Here is a 24976-nt window from a genome sequence, read left to right as displayed (position 1 = left end):
TTAAAGTTTCATCCGACGTGTCATTGGTTTCTTTCCTTTCTCAAACAGAGTTTTCTTCAAACCTTGCTGCGTAAAAACAACCAACATACGAACTTGCCATAGGCTGAAATTATCGCTCCCATCAAACTTCTCAATATCCAATTTCGTTGTTGAACTTGAAGCCATAACCAGAAGATCAAAAAACCCCAAGGCTAATTCAGAAACAATAACATACCAGATTGTTATGACTAAAGTGGAAACAATAACGAAATTAAAGCTGAGAAAAATAAACAACACATCAATTTACGTGGAAAACCCTTACAGGAAAAACCACGCAGAGAGGAAAAGCAAAATTCACTATAGAAATCAAGGATTACAAAAGGTGGCCCAAAAACTAAAGTTTATTTCTATCTCAACTTCTTCACCTAACAACTTGAGAAAAATAATATTTATATTTCTCTCAAGCCCTAATGTTGACCCAAACCCATAAAAAATTTAAGACATACTCAACACTGTAGTTGAAGAGGGTGTGGCTGAGGTTTCAGCGGTGGTTCATGGTGGTGCTAGCGGCGGAGGAAGGGCGGAGTCCGACCTATATATGTATAGACGATAAACCCTTAGAAAAAAAAGGATCTTTTCTTAACGCATGCTGATTGGTTAAGCTAACTAAAAATAGAAATAACAGTTTCAGTACATTTTGAAAATGAAAGGAGCGACACATACTAATCGGATTTCTAATTTCTAATGGTAAAGATTAAATTTCCGAAACTTTAATGAATGTTGGGCGTTACTCAAGCATGCACCCTCCTCATCTATTAACTTTGGTCCAATGTATAATGTCATTTCTGAACTTTTAATTTGTTAAATATTGTCCCTAAATTTTGACTCAATGTGCAATATCGTTCATGAATTTTTAATTTGTTCAATGCGGTCCTTAAACTATTGGTAAATGTTCAGTTTAGTCCCTAGACTATATGAAAATGACGCAAACGAAAGGACTATATTGAATAGTTCGAAACTAAATTAAACATTTACCAATAGTTTAGACACCACATTAAACAAATTAAAAGTTCCGGACGATATTGTACATTTAGCCAAAGTTTAGGGACCACATTGCACAAATTAAGAGTCCATGGACAATATTGTACATTAGATCAAAATTCAGGAACTATTTGTATTATTATCCCTTTTTATTTTTTCGATCATACCTTCCATCTCTCTTTGCTATTCCCTAAGACAAAAGAAATTTATGTTATCTTCTTCGATCGATTGATACTGGGACTTAGACAATTACACGGACTTAATTTTCATTTCGTGTACTTAGATTTTGAAATTTGTCTCCACATTACTCTTGTTCGCTCCGTTAGCTTTTAATACAGAGAGAAGTCTGATCCATCCACGTGACCTCGGCAAGGAACCCCAACTCTCGCCGGCGACACTGCCACCCCCGCCCTCGACTGGAGCAGGACCAAGATGCCATAAAAAGTACCTAATTCTTGGACATACAAGCACCTTCGACCTCGCTCTTAATCTCGACACCATTAGTCTTAGGTGGGCTCATGGCTCACAAGCCGTTACATAGAAGTTCAAAAATATATTCATCGTAACCCTTAAAAGCAATATAATCTACAACTTTTGTCACGTGACAACTTCTCGAGCGGTGGGTAAAACATTTCGACTTCTTTGCCCAGTGTACATTGTAGAGAGTTCACTTACCAACCCATGTATGACGACATTTATGGGAAAATTGTCCCAAAAAAAACCCTATATCCTTCATGGATCACAGTGTGTGCTCTGATTAGAGAATTCTACAGTAGTGCCATGCTGCTCGATGTTGTGATTTGGACAACCGGTTACTCGAAAAGCATGATTCCTGGATGTTAAACTGGGCAAGGGAGTCGTGAGTCTGCTGTATCCTCTGGAACTGAAAGCTTAGTGTCTTTGCTCAAGCTCATCCTCCACCTGAATCAGTATTTTTCACTTTCTGGTAATCATGCTCCCTGCTTTAATTTTGGGAATGGAACGTTTCTTTGAAAGATTAAACTCTTTGAGCCATCTGTGCTGCAGTATAAATACGTGAGCCCAACTAGTTTAGTTTTGCCGGATCGTGTGCAGCCGCGTGTGCTGTTGAGCTTTGATCAATCCAATGAACTCAGAGATAGAAGAGGAAGTTTACACAGCCCGTCACTTGAGATCGAGATGCTCGAATCGTCACAAGAAGTCATCGTCGTGATCTAAACTAGCATCGCATGGTCTTTTCTGTGGCAACTGATGAGCAAGAGACAGTTTGCTCCTCAATGGAGCAATCCCTGTCCCTTTTAGGATGATTTTAAGTGGTCTTCTTTCTGACCCTTGTGAGGTCTTGGACAACGAAGATAGAACTGTTGTGAGGGAACTGCGATGCGACTGTTGCTCCTTTAAACGCTGCTGCTCTAGCCTGGGTTTCTGGTTCATATGTTGCTTCAGATTGGGCCTGCTCTCCTCTGTCCTAATTTTTTCGCTAATTGCTGTCTCGATTGGCACAAGCTTCCCATCCACTTGATTTGTAAAGACAAATGTGACCTGCATTGGTATGAACATTTGAGCACTGTAATCCTGGGAATGAAGTACGTCTAATAAGAACAGAAATTTAAAAAATGGATAGATCTATGCAATCTCAAACTCACAGGCATTTAAAATCCTAACTCACTAGAGATGATCAATTATCTCGTTATCTATCAGATAATCACCGAGTTCAGTTTTGATCCGCAAGAGGAGTGAAGGTGATGATTTAGCAATTGCACATTAGTCTATTCAATTAGGTGGGAGAAACAGGAGCTTGGAAATAGGGGGTAGAGAATTATAAATCAAAGTGATAAAATGGTCAAACAGTCAAGAATTGCAAGATAGGACATAACAATCGCTTCTTGTTTCCTAGATGTTTTACCATCAGCATATCCTTGATTTCCTTTAATTGCAGGAATAATCTTTACAACAATGATAAAGCACTTGGACTGAATAAACAATTAATTTCATCTTATCCTCATACACAATGCACTTGAACTGAATAAACAATTAATTTCATCTTATCCTCATACACAATGCACTTGGACTGCATAAACAATTGCTTTCATCTTGTCCTCAAACACAATCAAGCATTGGGGAAATATCCTCACCAGATAGATCTCTAAACAATCTCATTTTAAAAGGCAAGGAAATTCAGTAACGATGAACAAGTTCTTCTCCAGTGAATTATATTTCCTTCAATGATTGAATTTGCTAGATCTCATATTCTCACATGATAAGCGTCACTAACATTTAGAAAAGCTAAACCCATCCCACAATCATGTGTGAAAGCGAGAATCTAGCGCATATGTGCAAAAGCAAGCATCAGACCTCATCACCAGCTGAAGCTTGGAAGATAATATCTGGTACTGATGTAGCCAAAAAATGATGGCCCCAACTGCCTAAGTCCTCTTCCTTCGGTGTCCCGATCTGATCACAACCAGTAATAAACTCAGACGCCCAAAAACATAATTAAGTGTTATAAAAAGGCTAATTGTTGGCTAACCTGTTTTTCTGAGGCCTTTAACTTATGCAAGCATCCAGCTATTTCTGCAAATGAACCTATGTCAGAAGTATCTGTCGGAGAGGTACTTTGATCCCATGCACTATCTCTTCTGTCACCAATGGTTTCAGCATCATCAATGTGCTGGCAGCGAATACAGTTCATCTTTTCATGTATCTCAGACCTAAAAAAACACAGAACAACAATTCAAATTAAGGAAGAAAAGTGAATATTTTCTACTAGCGCAAGAAACACATCAGGTTGCCAGCAAGCAGCAAACAAGGCAAAATATATGGCTTAGAAGTTGATTCCTTTGATTAAACAGAAAAGCCCCAAAAATTAAGATTCCATGCTTCCATAAGCAACCCTCTTCTAGTTGCTTCAAATTGCCACCATCCCACAGGGTCAGGCATATTGACAAGAAAAAAATTTGCTTACGCACTGAAAGAGGTTAAGGGAACAAACCCAAACATCAGGATGCTCCATTTAAACTGCCTATCGCATGCAAGCAAGATGTCTGGAACTGGATAAACCTACCAATTACTTTCTTGAAGTTGCTCTTCTTTATTAAACGATTACAGTTTACCACATGGTCTAATTTCAAAACAAAAATAGTAAAGAGTATCATCGGTCCTATGAGTGCACGCAAAATTGTCACTAAAGGAACGAAGCTTATCTCAAAGTTGAATATCTCAGAGTGTCTGTGTCAGCAGGACAGGGTTCAGTAGGATATACCAGACTAATTCAATTTTGGAAGTGATGAGGGGTTCTGAAATGGATCATTGAATAAGAAGTGAAGCTGCTAAAGTTGTCCAGAGCAAGTGATGCCCACCCTCACACTTCTTAAACCAACAGTAAGGAAGTTGAGAGAACTCAATGAATTATGTCGATGATTCTGAACAAGGGGATGATGGCTAAAGGCTACTAGCTACTGGTATACTTAGAAACTTGGTAGTCCGTTCGCATGGATAGAGACAGACGAACATCTCAACAGAATCAAGTGACTGTCTATCCTGTATGGTTGCATCCTCCCAAGAATATGAATCTCATAAGTTTTAAGGCAGCATATTCTGAATAAAAAACAAGATGTTACATGGGCCTAACCATCTTTGAAGTTCGATGCTTTATCTTGATCCACCATGTCTCAGTTATGCAATAAAACCCAAGTTGCACTAAGTTCCTATCACAGCAGTAGCTGAGAAAAACAACGTCTCCGGAAAAGATTCTTGAATTCAACACTGTGTAGTAGAAGACTGAAAGTAAACCCCCAAAAGTGCTTTCAACTTAAAAAATAAAAAAAAAAATAGTCAAATGACTCAGATATCCAGATTTCGTCCACTTAGCTAATTTACATAAAGTTCATACTAATGAGGATAACTACTGGAAGTGAGGGATCTTTATGGATAAAAGATGAGGCTAGATCGAACAATAAGAAGGTGTGAAGAACAGATCATGTAGCTCTTCTGTTGAAAACAAAAGACGCTGCATTTACATAAACCTATTATAAATGAAAAAAGTAAACTGCATTGGAACATCAGAAGGTAGCACAAATTGCACCTCTGCTGCAATTGTGCGTGTAGCCTTCTTTGAATAACATTTCGAAGACCTTTTGATATCAAACAAGGCAAAACATGGCTCACAAGTTGATTCTCTCAGTTAAAACTGAAAAGCCCCAAGATTTGAGATTCTAAGCTTCCATAAAGAACCCTCTTTCTTAATTGCTTGAAGTTTCTACCATCACATTGAGTCAACCATATTGACCAGAAAGAATGTTTGTGCACTGAAAAGGGCAAGAAGATCAAGGGAATAATTACACACCAAAATGGATATGCTCAACTTAAACTGTGTCCCACGTGCAGACAATATGTCTCCAATTTAAGACCTACCTTCTCAAAGTTGCTCTTCTTTATTAAAAATTTCCAGCTTCCCACGTAAGCAATCTAAATTAGTTTTGTTTTCCATAAAATGGATATCACATTGGTTTCGTCAGTGCATAAACTATGTCACTGCCCTACTGAAGCAGATGCTTTTTGACAGCAGGACAGGGCTCAACTTTAGCAGGAGGTACCAGTATTACAATCTTGGAGTGGATCCTATATCATGAGATGGATCATTTGTCTAGAAGATCGAATCAAAAGTGAAGCTGACCAAAGTCGATCCCCACCCTTGCACTTCTTACACTAAAAGGTGGAAAGTGGATTTAGCGAATTGTGTCAATTGTTCTGAACCCAACAGCTGAGGGCTACTAGCTCCTAGCATGATTAGAAACTTGGTAGTGTATTGTATTTGCATTGATGAAGAGAGATGAACACCTTGATAGAATTAGGTGACTAGCTGTACTGAACTAATTGAATCTCATAAGTTTAAGGGCTGCATATTCTGAATTAAACAGAAAACGTCGATGAGCATAAGCCTTTCAGAATTTTGAAGTTTCATGTCTGTCGAGCATGCCCCGCCTATGCAATCAAAACCATGATGACATAAGCTATACAGAAAATGTTTTTGGATTCAACACCGTATATCAGTGACAGGTAGAAGACTGAAAATAAACCCCCAAACCGTTTCGAATTTAAATTTCAAAATCACAGTCAAATGTCTCAAACCTCCACAATTCATTTGACTTTGCTAATTTAAAGTGCCTACTCTTGTAAATGACTACTGGAAGCGACAAATATGGGAAAAAACTTGAGTACCTTGACTTTTCATGAAATGTGAATAGATCACGCAGTTCTTCCGTCGAAAGACAATTACTCTGCATTTCTAACTCTCCATTACCATCATTAAAAGGAAAAAAAGGTACGCCATAATAAACATCGGAAAGTCAAATGACTTTGTACCTCTGCCGCAAGTGTACTAGTCTCCTGTTGAATTACTTTTTGAAGACCTTCTTTCGATAACTGACGTTGATATACCTACAGATGTTTAGTAGCCTATTAAACTGGATCTAAAAATAGTGGAAATTTTGACAACAGTAATTCTTAAAAAAACATAAAAAGTATTAGCTGAGAATCCAGATTAATTCATATCAAACCTTTTCTTCAATTGTTCCGGAGCTTAAAAATCTGTAAATGTATACTCTCTTTTTCTGTCCATCCCTCCATACTCTGGCGGCAGCCTGATTGTCAAGACAAATGGACAATTGGCACAATCAAGATATCTTCATATGGAATTTTCCCAGTAAAGCCATTCTCATACATGAGAAGTGAGGTTCGAAGGATTACTTGCTTGTCATTGGCTGGGTTCCAATCCGGATCAAACAAGACCAGGCGATTACCTCCAATCAAATTGAGGCCACAGCCACCAGCCTTGCTGCTTAAGAGAAACACAAACTCATCCTGGAAATTATCAGCTAAGGGTGATTACAATGAAGCCCATTTCACTAGAGAAGGAACATTAAGAACACAGACCAATTTATCTTGACTACTGCTTGATCAATAAATTTATACCTTTGATGGGTCATTGAAATGATTGACTAACTTTTGTCTTTTGCTGATTGTTGTGGATCCATCAAGCCTCAGATATGGATATCTTCTTTCACGACACAATTGGGCAAAGAGATCCAATGTCTGGTAAGTTGCAAACAGTAACCAGATAATTGCTTCAGTATTGTGCCTTAGAGAAAAAGGTTTCAATGAACAATTTAATTTCAATCAACTAAAGTATAATCAGACTGCGGAAGTAAAACAGTCTAGATACACAAAAGTAAGCTTCTCTTAAGCCCCTCTGAAAAGTTTCCTGGACTGAAATCTGATTCCAATGCTCATCTAAGTTATTGAGAATGGTTACTAGTTTCAAAATACTTGCTACTTTCAAATTAATTAACATGATCAAAGTGTCTAAAAAATAATCAGAATGAGTGATTACAAGCAGAAAATTCCCATACAATATCAAAGTGAAATTTCGTTAAGTGGCAGCTTCATATATCCTACATAATACAACAGCAACTCAGTAACCATTGCAATACTTTTTTTTTTTGCCATAAATAATTGCACTACTTCAAAGGTTGATCACGACATAAATATCACACAATCAATGCAGAATCAAAGGATTGCGAAAATCTTCTTTGGTGATGATAAACTACAAAGGAAGAGGAGAATTAAAATTTGTAGAGAAAAAGTTTAGGATCTAATAGGGAGCTAAAATGAGACTACAAAGCTTTGCCACTTCATTTAAACTTGATGCCCCATTATGGAACAAAATAATTTGAAAACCATCAAACCTACTGAGAGTGCATAGGAACCTTAATATGAACACTGTTCTTGCAATGACAGACAAATTACTGTCTACAAGTGCCAATAATGCAACATGTGTGCTCACTCTGTTACCAGCAAACTTTCATAATAAACTGTAAAATAGCACTTGCTACCAACTAGCAACATATGCTGGCAATGTCAGTGAGAAGTGTATCATGAATGATGATTTATTAACAAGCTAGATTACAGACTAAAAGGTGGTAACAAGTTCAAATTGTATGTAATAGCATTCAAAGCATTCAATTACTTCATTCTAATGAAAACAACCTGGGTATAGTTTGAGACAAGGACAATGCGATCATCTGTGCGTTGACGAAGATGGGCCAGCAACCGGGCCAAGACATGCATTTTTCCTGAGAGTTCAACCCAGGCCCCATCACCCCCACTCCAGGATCCAGACCTACAAAAATTAATGATCAATTCCTTAAGAAACATGATATTCTGACACTATGCAAAATCCAAAGGTGGAATAGAAGTGCTAACCTTCCTGAGAACATCTCTGAAGGGAAAAATCGTACACAGTCTTCAAACCCTGAAGTTCCGGGACTTCCACTTTTGACAGTATCATAGATTAGCTACAGAAAAAATAACTTCATGAAAAGAGAATTTTAAACTGTAGCAGATGCTTGAAATGGAATGGCCAAGAGGTACAAGAGGTGGATGAAGCAGATCATCTCATAGGGCCTGAATACAGGTACACGGAAAAATCTGAAGTGGTGACACATAACAAGAATTAAGATGTGTTGGATTAAGTAAAAGCTATCCTTATAATGGTACAGCAACCAAAAAGCATCTGCAGTTGATTTATCAGAGTGTGCATCCATGTGCATTTCAAATTGGACCTTGAACAGATACAAAAAATGGAAGAGGCCAGTAAAGTCTCAAGCAAAAACATTCTGATGGTACGAGTGTCATACTTTTGGGTGATTGCACAGCTTCTTAAGTGCTGTGATGTAAGCAAGAATTTTCGATTGCTTCATTTCTTCAGTGATTGCTCGTTTAACCTGCATGTGAGGGCAACACAACATGATGAGAACTTTTGATACAGCAAATGCATTAACCACAAAGTAAGATTGAAAAGTATATATCCATACATTTTTGGAATGTATGAAATGGTTATAAAGTTCTGTTTGAAGTGGAGACAACTTACAACAAACAACTTCTACTATCTGAAAGAGAAAAAAGATGTCAAAGTCACAGAATTATGATGAGCAAATATAACATCAAGCAGAAAATATTCGTGTAACAAATTAAAAAGTTTATGATGTAATTTTTAACCTCCCAATAAAGAATGACATAGTTAAACCCTACATTTTGTTGGAACAGAAAGGCGATTTCATCTCTACTGTTGCTCATCTCTTTGTGCAACAGAATATCAAACCGTTTGTGTCGACAAATAAAAATTCTCTTCTATCAGGAAGCCAAAAATTCTGTCCCATACAGGGACAGGGTTTTGTAAGCCAGAGAGATGTATATTAGTCGGAAAGAATGAAGCAACACTAGAGACTTAGAGTTCAAATGAGCTTGTCTCATTCAAACTAATTATAATAGAAAACACTGAGAAAGTAGATAAATAACCAGAATCTCTCTTGGTTCACTATTAAAGAGACAAACCTTCGGTGGTAGGTGATTTGATAGAAGAGCATTTGTCCTCCTTAGTATGAACTGAAAAAATTAAACCATTCAAAGCTGAGGTCAATTTCCAATTCAAAGACGCTCTGTACATGCAGAAATTAACCTTGTGAGAAACTGATCGTAGAACTTATATGAGAAAAGATGATAAATCCCAGGATTGTATGACTTTATAGGACTAGATGGTAAACCAGATAGCAAATAAGGATAAATTCCTGGATTGTCTGCTAGCGCAACAACATACCTGATTTACTATGGCACTGAGCTCTGAAGAGCGCTCACAACCTAGATTTTTCTCCTCTTCACTGGCAGTAGGTTCTCTTCCACGGATAATTGGCGCCTTTACAAGTCACGTGACAGATCACCAAAATAATCAAATTATAAGAAATTGAAAAACACAAAGATGGAGATAACCACAAAGGGTTTCTTCTAATCGCCAGTGAATTCACAAGTACAGCGACAATGTATCCTAGTGCATGAGTATTAGGTTGTATGACTACCTTTCTAAGTGAAATCATCTTGATTTCACCATCAAAAAAACCAAAATTTTTCCATCTGACAATGATTAGCTTGCAGGTGTTCCAATCTGAAGTGATTCATAAAAAACAACAAAGCTTCCCTTTGACTCAACTGTCTTTTTCATTTAATATGGTTCAGTTGGTGCATCACCCGGGGGTTACTTTAACCATGGTGAACCACAAAACCAAGGTGATGCTCTTAAAGTGTCAGCACACGACTCATCTCTACAAGAGACAGTGTTAATGTAGCACCAAAACACATAAGACCGTCAGTGAAATAGAATATTAAATACATGTATATCACATCTTTCTTTCTGTGCATTTTGTCTTGTCACTATCATAACTCCAACACTATAACAGATGCCCAAAGCATGTGGCAGTAAAGCAATTGACTCACCTCGTAGTAACGGCGGAAGTATGCAATGTCACCCAAGATTGCAGGATTTGTGAAATTAACCATGGCAAAGAACTCTTCCAAGTCATTCTGAATAACAACAAAAGTTTAAAGGCTAATTAAAAAAAACCAAGAAGAATGATTGATAAAAAAGACGCACATTACATTCGAAGCAGAAGCAAACACTTTGATACCCAGAAGTGGAAAATGGTAATCAGAAACAAATGCTTCTTACCTGCATTGGGGTTCCTGACAACAAGATGCGGCGTTTACAAGAGAGAGCAGCCAAAGCCTTGCATGTTTAACAATGATGTCAAAGAAGGAACAATCACAGGCATCAACAATGCAGGAACATATCTGGTAAGCATATCTTACCCGATTTGTCAATGTTTGGTCATTTTTTAGTCTATGAGCCTCATCACATATGAGGAGTTCACAGGATTCATTGTGGCTAAATTTTGATGAATGCATCCGGAATGTCTCATATGAAATAATAAGAACCTGCACAAGGGAATTTGAATTTAGTGAGGATATCCTAAGACATGAAAACTGAATAACAAATTTACCTGTAGAGAGCTATGGGGACTTGTGAAACGATCAATTCCTAGAATGACGTCATCTCGGGTGCTTTCACAAAGAGCAATAAGCTGGATTCTGTCTCCCAGCCACTTACTAATTTCTGCTTCCCAGTTACTCACAAGACTAGTGGGTGTGACAATGATGGCTTTCTTAACCATTGGCTTTCCATCAAATCCTTGACGGAGCAGCGTGTACAGTAAAGTGATTGACTGTAATGTCTTTCCTAAACTGCAAAGTACAACAAATCATACGAATTTTGAGATGTATCCAAACAAATTGGACATAGAACAATGTCAAGACACACAAAAGAGACATCATGGCAAAGCTAAGATATTTACCCCATGTCATCAGCCAGAATGCATCCATTTATGCTGTCATTACCACATAGACCTGAAACACATTCAAACATAAACTGGACGCCTTCCCTGCATGAATAAATGAGAACCACTTCATTTGTTTTTATGTAAGACAAGAAAATGGTTTCTCGAATACTGCAGTGAGTTTCCATGCTACAGGATCTTCCTATTTCTAATCAGTCCTCTAAAAGTTCAATTGCACACGTGCGCGCGCAACACACACACGCACACACATTGCTGGTGAACATATAAAAGTCTTCTGACACTTAAATTTCATCAACCAATTCCAGATGTCTTTCAAGAGCATTACCTTTGATGGGGTCGAAGGAAACGCACAAGCAATGGATCCACTTCAATTGACACTGCACTACCAGATGCGACCTCCGAATCTTCAGGTTGCCACAGCACCAGAGGTTCAACCCCAGGTGGCAGATCCACCTTCTCATCCTCCACATCCCTCTCGGCAGCGCTTGGTAACACATTGAGCCGATTAGTTACTTCCACAAAAACAGGCCTTGAAGAGCCCCATGGTACAAATCTTTTACGGGCTGAAAGACGACGATGAAGCTGTCCGTTCCTATCATCATATCCATCAGTGCAGGGAGGTTTGAAGGGTTTCCGACACACGGCAGCTCCTTCCGTCACCGAAAGCACTCTTGGTAACAGTGCCTGCCTTCTCACGATGAGGTTGCCTCTGATTTGCAAAATTCACATGGCAGAAATTTATCAGATCAAACCCAGAATAAACCCGAACTAAAATCCAGCCAAAATCAACGTGCAGAAGAGAAGGTGAAACTAAAATCAAGCAACACCAAGGGCAAAAATTATAGCTCGCTAACATCTACATCCCGTCGAACAATTCTATGGCAGATTTCTTGGTCACCATACAATCCGTAAAGCACAGGCGAATTAAAGTAATCTCATCAGCTATCATAGCTTTGGGGCAAATCGATCGCGTCGGTTATTCCAAAGAAACCTCCATCTCAGAGCCTATTACTGTGATCGTTCCCCCACCGTTTCGCCAATAAAATTGCGGAGACGGAGCTGGCAAGTGCGAATACCGCTCCCGCGAGATCGGAAAAGTTGGAAATCACCTCACGAGAGCGTCGATGTTCTTCGACTTCCGGTACTCGTCGCCGCCGGCCGGCACGGAGGAGCCTCTAGATCTACGGTTGCGACGTGCCCTAGCTTCTCCCTCGACCGCTGCTTCTTCTCCTTCTTCTTCTTCATCGCTTCCCTCTCCTCCTCCTCCTCCTCCTCCTCCGCCGCCGCTTTCTTCTTCTTCATCTTCTTCGTCGTCGGTCGGAAGGTACGAATCGGAACCTTCAGAGAGGACGTCCTCGCCGTCGTCCATGGATGACGCCGCTCTCTCCCACGCACTCGCACGGTCAACACAAGCGCGACGGAGCACCGCTGAGAGAAGGCAGCAGGATGGCGGTAAAATGATGGCGGGCTTTAAATACCATGAGAAATGTCGTTTTTGCCCTTTCCAATACCATGACGTGAGAATGTGCACGGGAACCGGACCGAACCAATCGGGTTTTTTGGCGGTTCTCGGTTTCAGATGCAAAAAAAAAAATACCCTGACCGGACAGGACCAATTGTCAAAACCCTAAACCGGACTGATCCAACTCGGGAACTATATCGGGACCAACCGATTCGGTTCTTGGTTCTAAGATGGAGCCTGCCCAACTTGTGAACTGCTCAACCTGTTACGACGATATGGTCTTTGTCTTTGGATGTGTATTGTCATTATGCGTTTAATTTTTTCACTCTCCCCTCTAATCCTCATATAAAATTGCATACATATATACATATACATATGTATATATATATATATATGCAATTTAACTTAAAAGAGACAAAAGTGAAATTGACCCAAAAAAATAAGATGGGATAAGAACAACATAAGTACCGTACTTTTGTACGGGTTCACTTGAGTGTCATACTTTTTTTTTCGCTTACTTAAGTGTTATAAATTTGAAAAAATCGATTACTTAAATACTATTGGCCATTTCCTTTGCCGGAAAATCCGAAGTAGACGCCGATCGTCCTACGTGGCATCGCGAGCACTAATGTGGACAATTGTTGTAATTTTTTGGCTCACTTAAATACCACAAATTTGAAAAATTGATCACTTAAATGTCACAATTTTGAAAAACAATCACTTTAAGTGCTATTGATAATTTGCCTAGTCGGAAAATCCCTTGACGGCGTCGCTCAGATCCGACAAGGGCCTTAGCACTCTCGCTCGCAGTAAGGAGGGCACAATGGCCCTACAAGAGGCCATTTAGGCCTCATCGGATATGGGCAAGGGCTTTTGCAGCCCGTCGACTGCGGGCAAGGCGACCTCACCCAGATATAGTGAGGGCACGCGCAACAAGTGACGCCGCGATGGCCTTGGGCGAGGCTATCGTGGCCTCGCCAGTCGTGGGCAAGGCCTTTATGGCCAACAGACAAAAAAAAGGAAAATAATAAATAATAAAAAAAATCAAAAATTTTAAAAAAATGCAAAAAAATTCATGTAGGATGATTTGCCGGAAATGACACTCAAATAATCGATTTTACTCCGATGTGATACTTATGTGAACGAAAAAAAAGTTATAGCATTCAAGTGAGGTTGTACGAAAGTTATGACATTCCTGTCGTTCTTATCACAAAATAAGATAGTGTTAAGCACCCAATTTCCGTTAAAAAATACAGTTGGTGTAGTAATTTAATATCACCTCGACCTTAAAAATCCAACAAATACCACATAGATAGTTCGGCGGCTTGAAGTCGAACGCTAAAAAATTTTGGGCTTATTCAAAAAGTCCTGAACGTATTGTACACTCATGCCACATAGGATGGCCGGCGTCCATGTCATCGATATCCAATCAAAATTGGCCGGAAGAATTACATTGGCAAATCGTCAATATGTTTATACTAAATTGACACGATTAAAAGGTTTATGACTAAACAATAGATTTAGGGCTTTTTGGATAATTTCCCTAAAAATTTTCTACTGCAGAGATAAAATATTGCATAATCACATCCTAAATCGCAAACGGCACGAGATGGCCAACATCGAAGAGTCTTATTTTTACATTACTAGGAGTAGAAACGATTTCCACAGAGCGATAGCAGTAATCTACAGAGCCTATGACACCCAGAGCAAACATTTGAATAAGGATTACAATACAAGCACTTGTTGTTCCCTTTAGTTAGATTTCAGCGTCCGAGTCATCATAGTCATGAACTCGTCCATGTCCACCGCGCCATCACCGTCCTGATCGACTGCTCTCACCATTTTCCGGCAATCCTCGAGGCTGCACCTCTCTCCGAGGTTCCCTAGGACCTTCAAAACCTCTTCGGCCGTGATTTTCCCGTCACCATTGAGATCGAATGTGGAAAACGCACTCTGGATGTCCCTCGTCTTTATCCCGCCCCCTTTCTTCTGCGCTTCCATGAACTCTTTGAAATCAATGAACCCGTCTCCGTCCAGATCAGCCACTCGGAAGATCTGCGGGACTTCCCCGATCAGGTTCTCCTTGCCGAGGGCTCGGAGAACCGCTTTGTACTCCTGCTGAGAGATCTTGCCATCCTTGTTGGAGTCGAACTTGTCAAAGACGCGCTTCGTCTCCTCCACATTAGGTTGAAAGGTAGGCAAGAGGCCGGAATTCTGTCTGGACCGTGAAGAGAAGAGCCGGGATGGCCCTCGCAGGATCTTCCTCTTGGAAAGGTTGTACTGCAAATCAAGATAGCTGGAAGTTGACATTTTCCAGGATGCAAAATTTTCAACCCTTTACAGGACACAGTTACATAAGCTTGGTATTTATAGTGATGGATTGATGGTAGACACACGCGTCTCCAGTTTGTTCGATTCTAAAGGCGTCATAATCTTGCTTTCATTCCGTGTGCGTGTGCAACTGTTACAGGAACCTTGTACCGATACTATCGGATAAACATTCCCCAACTTGCAGAACAATCCAGGTAAAGGTGACTCAACGACAAAGCATAGATTCCAAAACTACAAAGCAAGATGCAGAAAGACAAAAGCTGTGGTCGCAAGGGGAAGAGAACTACGTAAGAGAAAGAAAAGAATATATGCCTTTCAATGGCTGGGCAGTTTCCTCTTTCGGGTTATGCAATCAACTCTATTCTAGAGATGTTGCCTACGTTCTCTCCATATTGGACCTTGAGATTATTGTATTACAAGAATCCGTCTTCTAATCTACAGGAAAAATGATAGCACGAATGTGTAGGGGGAAAATCGCTCGGTTTGGGGAAAAATGGAAGAAGATGGGAGCAAAGAATCCTGGAGATGCTAATATGCATAGGTGTTGGTCAAGGCGGCTTTCCGTTGTCCAAATCTTCCATTACTTCAATATCCTTGCGAGCTGTTATCTTCTGCACATACCCTGCAGCAAGAATTTATCAAGATGAAGCCTTGGAGGTGTTCGTATCGTACATCAATGGCAAATATTGCAGACCTCACATATTTCCTCAGTGGTATTTATTAGGAGTAATTGACGTACTTCATGGTTATCACATCCACGTACAAAAAAAAATCATAGAAAAATTTAAAGCGTTTTACGGCTAAAGCAACCTGCAGATATACGCGACATGCAGCTGAGTGGGCTTTAGAAGGAAAAAACAGAAATATGCAGCCGAAACAGACATAGCGGGAAAGAAGTATCAATAATAGTTAAAGGGTCAATGCATTTTCCACAATACAAAAGGCTCATACCATCCTTCAAAGTACTGTACTGCACTTACTATATTCTGAAACAGTTCAAATAACAATACTACTAATACAATAGGCACATAGTGGAAACCAGAGTGTGACGTCGCAGAAAATATTACATTAGCCGAAAAAGTTGCTAATGCAAAGAGGGTCTATCGGTTAGAAAACGCGAAAGGAGGGTCTATTGGTTAAAGAAATAAAACCTGAGTCGAAGAACTACTTTGTAGCATATAATAAACACGAATAGAGGGTCTATCAGTTAAAGAAGACTCAGAGACGTAAATTCATATTGAGAGTGGATCTCCAGTTTAATTTCCTTGAAAAGGAAAACAAGCCTTAAAAGCTCTAAGATATGAATTATCTAGCTCACTCTCACCAAAGGAGAAAGTATTCTAGACTCTTACAATGCCCATGGAATGAGCATGAGTTACTCAGCTTTAATCAGATAAAAATAAGCTCTGCTGTATAGGTTTCGCTTTTTGGCCCCAACTGATCTATTGCGCAAAGTGAATCAGAAGAACAGCCTCTGACCAGCCCAGAACATATATGATGCAGACACATAGGATGGAGCCTGCATCGCACTCAACATGCTATCACAAGCAAGAAAATTGTTAAGAAGCATTGACCTCATGACTCACACAATAGCAAATAAACCAAAAGTTATACCCAACACATTTGATAAGTTGTTCTCTAAGGCTCTGATTGGGAAACCAATGAAAGAGGGGGCAACGGAAGCAGGTGTTAAGTTTGGAATACTTTCAAATTTCTGTGAGAGAGATATAAAGGGAAAATTTTACATCAAAAGTTATCCCCGACTCATTTGATAAGTCGTTCTCCAAGGCTCTATTCGGAAAACTAATGAAAGAGGGGAGAATGGAAGTGGGTATGATGTTTGCATATTTTTAAATTTCTGTGAGAGAGATGATATAGAGGGACAAGTTTAAATCTATTGAAATTTCTATTCCCATCCCCCCAATTTTCTCCACCTCCTAAGTTCCCAAATAAAGCATTATTCAACAATTTGGAATTTGCTGTTGTTTACAGGAAGGCAATGAAACTATCAGCGAACATTAACATATAATTGTTAAGACATCGAATTGTGTCATCATGCACTTATAAGTACAAAATAAAATAGCCCAAGACAGAAAGAACTCATGCTTTGAGGTTATCCCACTATACGATACGAATTTCTCAACAGGAAATAACAGCGCCAGAAATCATATTACACTTGAGAAACTATTGACCTCATGCAGCAGCCGTGTAGCTTAGCTTATGACCAGATACAACGATATGAACAGGAGACTCCTCTATTGAGCAATTTATTGGTACCATAGGTATCTATAAGTCAACATCAGAATGCTTCTACGTACAGGGAGCAGCCTTCATATTACAAACAAAAAAGTGACATCTCATCATATTCCTTCATAAAGTCCTTTAGTGATATTAACATGCCCCTACAATGGAAGATTTGCGTAGCTTCTCATAATGGAACTGCTTTAAGTCCACTTCAAATATGCAAAACAGGAAAAAGAATCTCTTTTAATAAACAGAATAAGAACAAATAATCCAGGATAGAATTAGCATAACGGGTTGCACAAGATCTCATGAAGATAATTCAATGGCTCGGAATAAAAGAGAAAATAAAGAACAATGTGCAACATCTAAGTGAGAATTAGAAGCACAGCTAGCAAAAAGATGAGTAAACATTCTTTTCTCTAGGATGGGCTTATTGCCTTGTTATGCTTCTATCCTCGAATCTCATGACTGGAGAAAATAAACTTTTTGCACAAGTAAAACTAGTTTTAGCTATTCAACAATAGTGTAAGTAGAGCAAAGCCCAATTTACTAAGGGGGAAAAGTGTACCAATTCCAAGGCAGGGTACGCATTTGCAGATAGTTTCCCTCCCTCTTTTGTTGTAGTAGCTGACAAATCCTGTACCTTGGCAACTTCGACATTTTCCAGTCCACTCATAAACCACTTCCTTGCAATCCTACAATTTCAACACCCAAGACAGGAATCCACTTCATCTGAGTCCCTCTAAATTGCTTGGATGAGAATGTCTTTAATTTAGAAGGAAATGGGATGACTGCACAAGTCATCTGATGAAATTGCGCCGCTAAATAAAACAAAAATAAAGTAGGATACGCTTGATTTCGAAGTTCCAGTAAACACGACAGCTAAAAGCATCATGAGCAGAGTTGGTTTGCTCAAAATTCATTCTCAGTCTCAAGTAACAAATCAAAATCTTCAGCTAAAGAACAGCACAAATTAGTTCACTGTATCTGTACCCACGAATCACACCAGAAAGTTGTGCCTTATTAGGAGTCGAGGTATAAGTTGTTTCTAGTGACAGCGCGACATATTCGTGTTCTTCATTACTCTTCACTATCATTTTGCTGCTTTAAAAGTAGTAATTCGACAAGCAACAGTACAGTTCTCTAAGAACAAAGACCAGCAAAATGCACCAGAAACCGCAAACAGCGCATCAAAACCATAATTCCTTCGAAAATCTACAGGCGAGTTCTCCCATTACTCAATTCTCCTATCACAGGAGGACAAAGCATAGCTAATCTTTCCGCACTTGGCGCAGTCCTACATAATCATTTTCCATCTTCATCAAAGCGACACTTTTTGAATGCCAAAGAAGCGAGCAGCTGATCTGCAGCAACCTCCGAAGTGCAATTCAACATACCAGCCAGGATTAAAGCTACATTAAGTGGAGAAAGAGAGAGAGAGAGAGAGAGAGAGAGAGAGAGAGAGAGAGAGAGAGAGAGAGAGAGAGAGAGTACCTACCTCAACAACAGGATCGCAGCGAAGTCGCTTGTCAATTTCCTCGGGGGCCACGGGCGACGAATTCGGGTACGTCATGGGGAGCGGGAGAGCGTCGCCGTCGTCCGTCAAGTAGCTCTCCCTGTCCCGCGACCACTTCCTCTCCCTCGCGTTCGCCTTCACCCCGCCAATGCCGCCGACGCCGCCGTCGCGCCTCGCCGCCGGGGCATCCGCCGCCGCGCCGCCGTCGAAGCCCGGCCCGGCCCTCGCAGCGTCCGCGGCGGACGCGGACGCGGACGCCACCGGGAACTGGAGCCACCGCGGGAACGCCGGGCCGCCGGCGGGGACGTGCGCCGGCGGCGCGGCAGGCGAGGGAGGGCCGCGGCGCGGCGAGGACAGGGAGGGCTTGGGGAGGACGAAGGCGGAGCTAGGGCTTATGGGGAACATCGAGTCAACGCATTGACCGGTTTCTGCCGATGCCGGTGGACTCTTCCGGGCCGAGAGGAAAATGGGTCGGTGTGGATTTTGCAGAGGGAGAGAGAGAGAGAGAGGGAAGGAGGGAGGACGAAAATGGAAGGGTGAGAAACCGAGGGAGAAGAACGTGGCCGCACCAAAAACTCAAAAGGTTTTGATTTTGATTTTAATTATTTTATTCATTTTGAATTTCATCTTCCATATGCATGAAATAACAAAAGCGAAAATGTAGTCGGTCGGCGAGCACATGCTTATTCCAGTAGCACGGAACATGCGTATTTTTGTCGAGAGGCATTTCTTCTTTTCATTCGCTTTTTTCTTTTCCTGTCTTCTCATTGTTCATCTTCTTTCGCAGGCCTCTAGCTCACCTACAGATGATTTGGCCGTCTTCTGTGGCCATTGGCAACGCGTTCAAACATTGCCTGGGCCGGCTCTTCCAAATCTGGCCGTCGGCACCGAACGAGCCGTCGTCCTACAGTTAAAAGCATATATTTAACTTGTTATCATCGCTCACGTGAGCAGACACAGGACATTAGAATACTCGTAATATGGAGTAATCAATAGGTTTCATCGACCACGCTTTCTCGCGAGTCTTCCACTCGATAGCAAATGATAGAAATCAATTAACCAAGTGACATGTCATATTCGATGCTTCGGCTCAAAATTCATTGCCTAGTCTTACATGCGAAAGCATGCACCGAGTCGCTCAAGCAAAGTTTTTTTCTTTTGTTCTGCTACGCCATTCTGCTGTGGTGTCCCAAGCACTGTGCGGTGTCTCACAATCCCCTATTTCTTGCAAAACTCGATAAAATCTTTACCAGAAAACTCCATGCCATTATCGGTTCTCAGGCATCCGATTTGTTTATCCGACTGCTTCTTAATTAATGCCTTAAATTTCTTGAGTCAATCGAACACATCAAATTTGTGCTTTAAAAGTATACCCATACCTTCTTTGAATAGTTGTCAATAAATATCAGCACATATTGAGCACCTCCTTTCGAAGGAGCCGGAGACGGGCTCCAGATGTTTGAATGAATATACTCAACTAGTTGCTTAGCCGAATGAATAGTTGTAGTAAAATTAATCCGATGCTGCTTCCCAAAGATGTGGTGCTCACATAAGTCTAGCTTCCCTATCTTCTTAACCTTCAACATCCTCCTTTCATTTAGCATCGTCATACCTGCCCCACTCATGTATTCTAACCGCATATTCCATTATTGAGTCAAGTCAAAATCTAACTAACCTGATGAAACTGCAGCAACTTCTGTCATGGTCTCTCTTAGTAGATCACTTTCTTCTATTTCATCACTATCATGGCACTGCAAGAGATTTTCAGTACTCCACCTTCAGCGGCGTACTTATACTTGATGTCATTGAGTGTTTCCAGAGAAATAAGATTCTTCTTGAGATCCGATACATGCCTTATGTCTGTGAGCGTACGCACCACCCCATCATGCATCCGAATTCGAACTATCCTCATCTTCATAACCTAGCAAGTTACATTATTTTCCATCAAAACTCTACCACCATCTGCAATCTGGTAAGTAGTAAACTAGTTCCTATGAGGCATCATATGATAAGAACACCCCAAATCTAGCACCCATTTGTCTCTTGACGAACTAGTAATCACACATAAGATAGTCTCTGCATTACTGGTGCTCTCCTCGGCAACGTTCACCACACTGCTTGTGGCATCCTACCTATCACCTCGGTTTTTCAGTTTCGGACAGTCTCTCCTTATGTGCTCCTACTTTTGACACTTCACGCATTCCTTGGACTTTCTATGGCGTGACTTCGACCTGTTTTTACCTCTACTGCTATTATACTCCCGATGTTGATTTATACTTCAAATCACTAATACCCGCGCTACATCCTGCACTAGACTGTCATCTTGCAACTTTCTCTGCCACTTCTTAGAGAAAAAGGTAGACTTTACCGCTTAGTGCACCCATGTAGTAATTGTTGGAGAAACATTTCCAAATGAATTTTGATGATACCCAAACTATTCTTGATATCATATCTACATTGTCTAAAAGTACAGATATATTCAATGGACTGAGTGATACTCATAATATTATTCATTGAAGAAAAGATCACAAGACTGTCCTTGAATGATCAGATAAACAACACCATCGATCTCAAAGATTAGCTAAATAACGATGTCTTAATTCAAGCTAAAGAGATATAGTAATCGGTAATGTTTAGGTAATGGTTCATTTAATATGACTGTTATGTCACTATTGTAGCCGTTGGGACTGGACAGGCACAGCAGAAGACCCAGCAGAAAGGAGAACAGTTAATCTGACAGGTAGTTAGAATCGCAGCTACAGTGCAACAGCAGAAGCTATTTCAAGAAAGTCTGCAAAAGTTCAGGAATAAGCTGTATAGGCGGTCAGTTCCAAGGATAGCAGCACCAACGACTCTAATGGCTATTTTTGCCTCTTTAGGATATTAGCAACGACTAGTTTGAAGATGTCTATAAAAGAGAAGGTTTTTGAAGCCAACAAGTTAGAGAAAAATAGTGAACTTGTAATTCTCCAAAAGTCACTTCTCGCTGTATACTAAGCTAAAAGATTATGTCTGTTCATAGAACTTGCTGCATTGTAATTGTGTTGAAAAGTCAAATGTACCAAGTGATAGCTACATCCACCTCTTGGTAGTGTGATCTACGAATTGATAGGAGTGGTGCATACCGAGTGTAACTTGATCAGCAAATTACTAGTGCAATCCAGCCCAACTTGTGGCCGTTAGTGGTGAGAGTGGACATAGGCTTGGAATCAAAGCTGAACCACTATATAGCCTTGTGTGTAGCTACTTGTTCTTTTGTTTATCATTTCCAGTATACAAGTGATACATTGTTTCTTGTACATTCAGTGTAACCTAATACTTATTCATTTCACGCTATTTTCCACAAAAGTTTTAAAATCTTCCAAATCAACCTATTCACCCCCCTTTAAGTTGCATAATTAGTCCAAACAGTAATAAATCGTTAAAGTGCACCAATGACTCTGGTAAATAAGCTACAACATCATATCTTGCTCTTCATCATCTAAAATCTTACCGACGTTTTTTAAATCTATCATGAGTTTATGGTGAGATCTGATAAATGTACTTTCGGCGTATTGAAACTAAAACATCTTCTTCAACATGTATAAGTGATTATTCAAACACTTCGTTATATAGTGTCTTATGTTTAGCCCACAACTTTGCGGCATCCTTCTTGATTACCTCTTTTAACACCCCATCTGATAGGCTCAACAGGATTATACTCATTGCATTCCTCATTAGCACGTCCTTTTTGGTATCTTTTATTATTTCGGGCAACTTATCATTGGCCTCTAATGCTTCAGCCAAAGCTTGGATTGTTCATAGCACCTCCATCTTGATGCTCCATAACCCAGAGTTATTCCTTCCGTTAAACTTCTCAATTTCTACTTTTGCTCCAAACATAATTGTAACAATAGAATTTTCAGAGAATAATCAGACAAGAAAAAGCCCCAAAATAAAATCTAGAAGAACATATCTTTAAGCTCTGATACTAATTGTGGTAATATTAACGCGGAAACTGATAGGATTTTGCAATTAAATCCATGCGAGAGAAACAAAGAAATAAACGATGAATGATAAAGCACACAAAAGATTTACGTGATTCAGTCCGAGTGTCGATACATACATCTACGGGTATAGCTATCATCAAATAATCCACTATAATTGGAGAATCAAAGCTACAATTGCTCATATGCTCTCATATCTAGATTAAGCCCAAATCCAAGTGTTTATAAATGAACAATTCAATAGGATGTAAAACTCATAGAACAAAATCACCGTGTTCACGTCGGCGCGGCCGAAAACCAAGAACGTCGTGCATACCTTTCTCTTCTACACTCGGCTTTTTGCTCTTCACTGTGCGGCTCTTCCCTGTGCGGCTCGCCGTCGCTCCTGTGCACCTTGGGAACCCACGCCCTAATTCTCTTTCTTTTATATGAGTCAACAACTTTTCTTTTTTCGCCTGGACCCACCACATATATATTCATTTAATATATTTGAGTCCATTTTGTTGTGCGGCTTCAAGGAGTCAAATGAGTTTATCAACAAATCACAAAGCAAAGCAGAGACGTCCACTGTATGGGCCAAAAAAAGAGCGAGTTTGCTTTCATGAGTCCAGCTAGGACTTTCCTTTTACGCCTCATCCAATCGGATCGAGTATCATGCATCAAACTTGAGAAATAATTTAATATCTTTCATGAAGAACCCTAATCCCGATTCTTCAAATGGGGGCAAATCACCTTATCAAATTTGCGAAAGAGAGCAATTGGACCGTCAAAATTCTTTGGCTTCGAATAATTCATTTCCCTTGTCCAAGTGAAAGGAAAACCCGATGTCCTAAGACACTCTTCCTAAGAACAAATCTCACAGATAAAGACATAGAGACAGCTTCGGCTTCCATTTTGATGAGCACAAGCCAAAAGATGCCTCCTTTGAAGCTCGTATGCTCTCTTGTTTTCGGCGAAGCCATCAATCCATGAAAGCTCCCTCTCTAGAGGCGCCGACGATGAAGGAGAAATCGAGAATGAGGTTAGAGAAAGACCCATATCAAGATCAAGTGCAATAACAAGAACGAGAAAAGAACGTCTCCAAATCAAGAACCGCAGTCCTCCTCTTCCGCCCTACCAGAGAGCTCATCACCGATACATTCTTGCGTTTCTATAGAGTTTACGAGTTTTAGAGAAGAATTATTTAAAGAGGGAGAGAGAGACGTCGTCGTTTGAGGAAGCAATTAGAGAAGCATTTAGAGAGACGTCCTCGTTTTTGTAGAGGCAACATTTAGAGAAAGAAAAAGAAAAGACGTTTTTATTACTCTTGCCATGTTGGACGAAGAATTTCCATGTTTGACTTCAATTTCTTTTTAAAGAGACACGTCGGAGTGAAAATTTAAGTTAAAAGGCCACATAGGACGAATTGCCGAAGTAAACACTCAAGTGAACGATTTTACACTGATATGGCACTCAATGAACGAAAAAAAAAAGTTATGTCGCTCAAGTGAGCACCATACAAAAGTTATAGTACTTGCGGTGTCATTATCCCATTAAAGAGCAAACTTCCCTGTCTGAGTACGTCTCTAAGATGACGGATGCAAGTATAGTAAAAGTGGTCCAACCTCCTCAACAAAAAAAAAAAAAAAACCCAGATGGCGGTCCAACCTCCCCGACAATCAACCAAAATAATCGAATCACATCAGCACCGGCGAAAACATAGAATTGGACAATTGACAAGAACAACAGGTTGGAGGAAACGAAGAAGACGTGGCAAAAGATCATGAGAGTCATTTGAGAAATGCCAAACGCGTAGTGATTTTTACTTATATCCGGCAAAATATTGATGTTAATAGTAAAAATATTAATAATACCTGATCAAGTAGACGAAGTGGCTTTGATACGTCTATCCACAACTATTGGATTTTCGTCAAGTATTGATCAAAGGCTCTATGCGTGCTCAAAGACGAAAAACAATTACTTGTGAATTGTTTCTAGAAAATGCTCGTACTAAAAGATCACGAAAAGTGGATCCGGCATCCTCCTCGGCTGTTTACAATACAATCGAACACAAAAGATTTTGACTCGGTTACGGAGGGAACATGTTGAACAACAGTGATTCCCGGATGAGTAGAATAAGTAATCTAATAAGATTCGAATGGTGCATTTATGATCTCCAAACAGTAAGACACAATATATATCACACACGAGGAGA

At 40.0% G+C, this 24976-nt stretch overlaps 3 protein-coding genes across 4 annotated transcripts; all 3 read right to left on the bottom strand.

Annotated features, from left to right (window-relative positions):
* Positions 1 to 1541: 1541 nt before the first annotated feature.
* LOC115685685 (protein CHROMATIN REMODELING 25) lies at positions 1542 to 12670 on the bottom strand. 2 transcript variants are annotated; one of them, XM_030610773.2, is made up of 22 exons: positions 12353 to 12670; positions 11569 to 11952; positions 11241 to 11327; positions 10890 to 11130; positions 10699 to 10824; positions 10559 to 10615; positions 10327 to 10413; positions 9656 to 9751; positions 9394 to 9444; positions 8874 to 8948; positions 8697 to 8783; positions 8263 to 8354; positions 8047 to 8179; positions 6973 to 7092; positions 6748 to 6861; positions 6558 to 6641; positions 6364 to 6438; positions 6220 to 6278; positions 3530 to 3710; positions 3355 to 3453; positions 2156 to 2541; positions 1542 to 2040 (listed from the first exon to the last, which is right to left on the bottom strand). In XM_030610773.2, exons 1-21 carry the CDS (start codon positions 12610 to 12612, stop codon positions 2191 to 2193), a joined length of 2859 nt encoding a protein of 952 aa, XP_030466633.1. In that variant the 5' UTR covers positions 12613 to 12670; the 3' UTR covers positions 1542 to 2040; positions 2156 to 2190. The 2 variants fall into 2 exon arrangements, with proteins under 2 accessions (XP_030466633.1, XP_030466632.1); XM_030610772.2 differs by having other exon boundaries at positions 1542 to 2541.
* Positions 12671 to 14268: 1598 nt separating this feature from the next.
* LOC130134350 (calmodulin-like protein 30) lies at positions 14269 to 15264 on the bottom strand. Its single transcript, XM_056305090.1, has one exon. It carries the CDS (start codon positions 15013 to 15015, stop codon positions 14458 to 14460), a length of 558 nt encoding a protein of 185 aa, XP_056161065.1. The 5' UTR covers positions 15016 to 15264; the 3' UTR covers positions 14269 to 14457.
* Positions 15265 to 15288: 24 nt separating this feature from the next.
* Positions 15289 to 20406, bottom strand: LOC115685735 (uncharacterized). The gene is given in 8 exon segments (XM_056305007.1): positions 15289 to 15658; positions 17849 to 17975; positions 18779 to 19103; positions 19105 to 19151; positions 19154 to 19261; positions 19263 to 19371; positions 19597 to 19700; positions 20176 to 20406. Coding segments are annotated over 8 exon segments (1125 nt in total). The 3' UTR covers positions 15289 to 15584.
* Positions 20407 to 24976: the final 4570 nt, after the last annotated feature.

Source organism: Syzygium oleosum, unplaced genomic scaffold, assembly GCF_021117445.2.
Source record: "Syzygium oleosum isolate NSW1041296 unplaced genomic scaffold, Sole_v2.1 Sole_v2.34, whole genome shotgun sequence".
Taxonomy (NCBI): domain Eukaryota; kingdom Viridiplantae; phylum Streptophyta; class Magnoliopsida; order Myrtales; family Myrtaceae; genus Syzygium; species Syzygium oleosum.
Note: the sequence above shows the minus strand (reverse complement) of the source record. Positions and strands in the feature narration are given on the sequence as shown.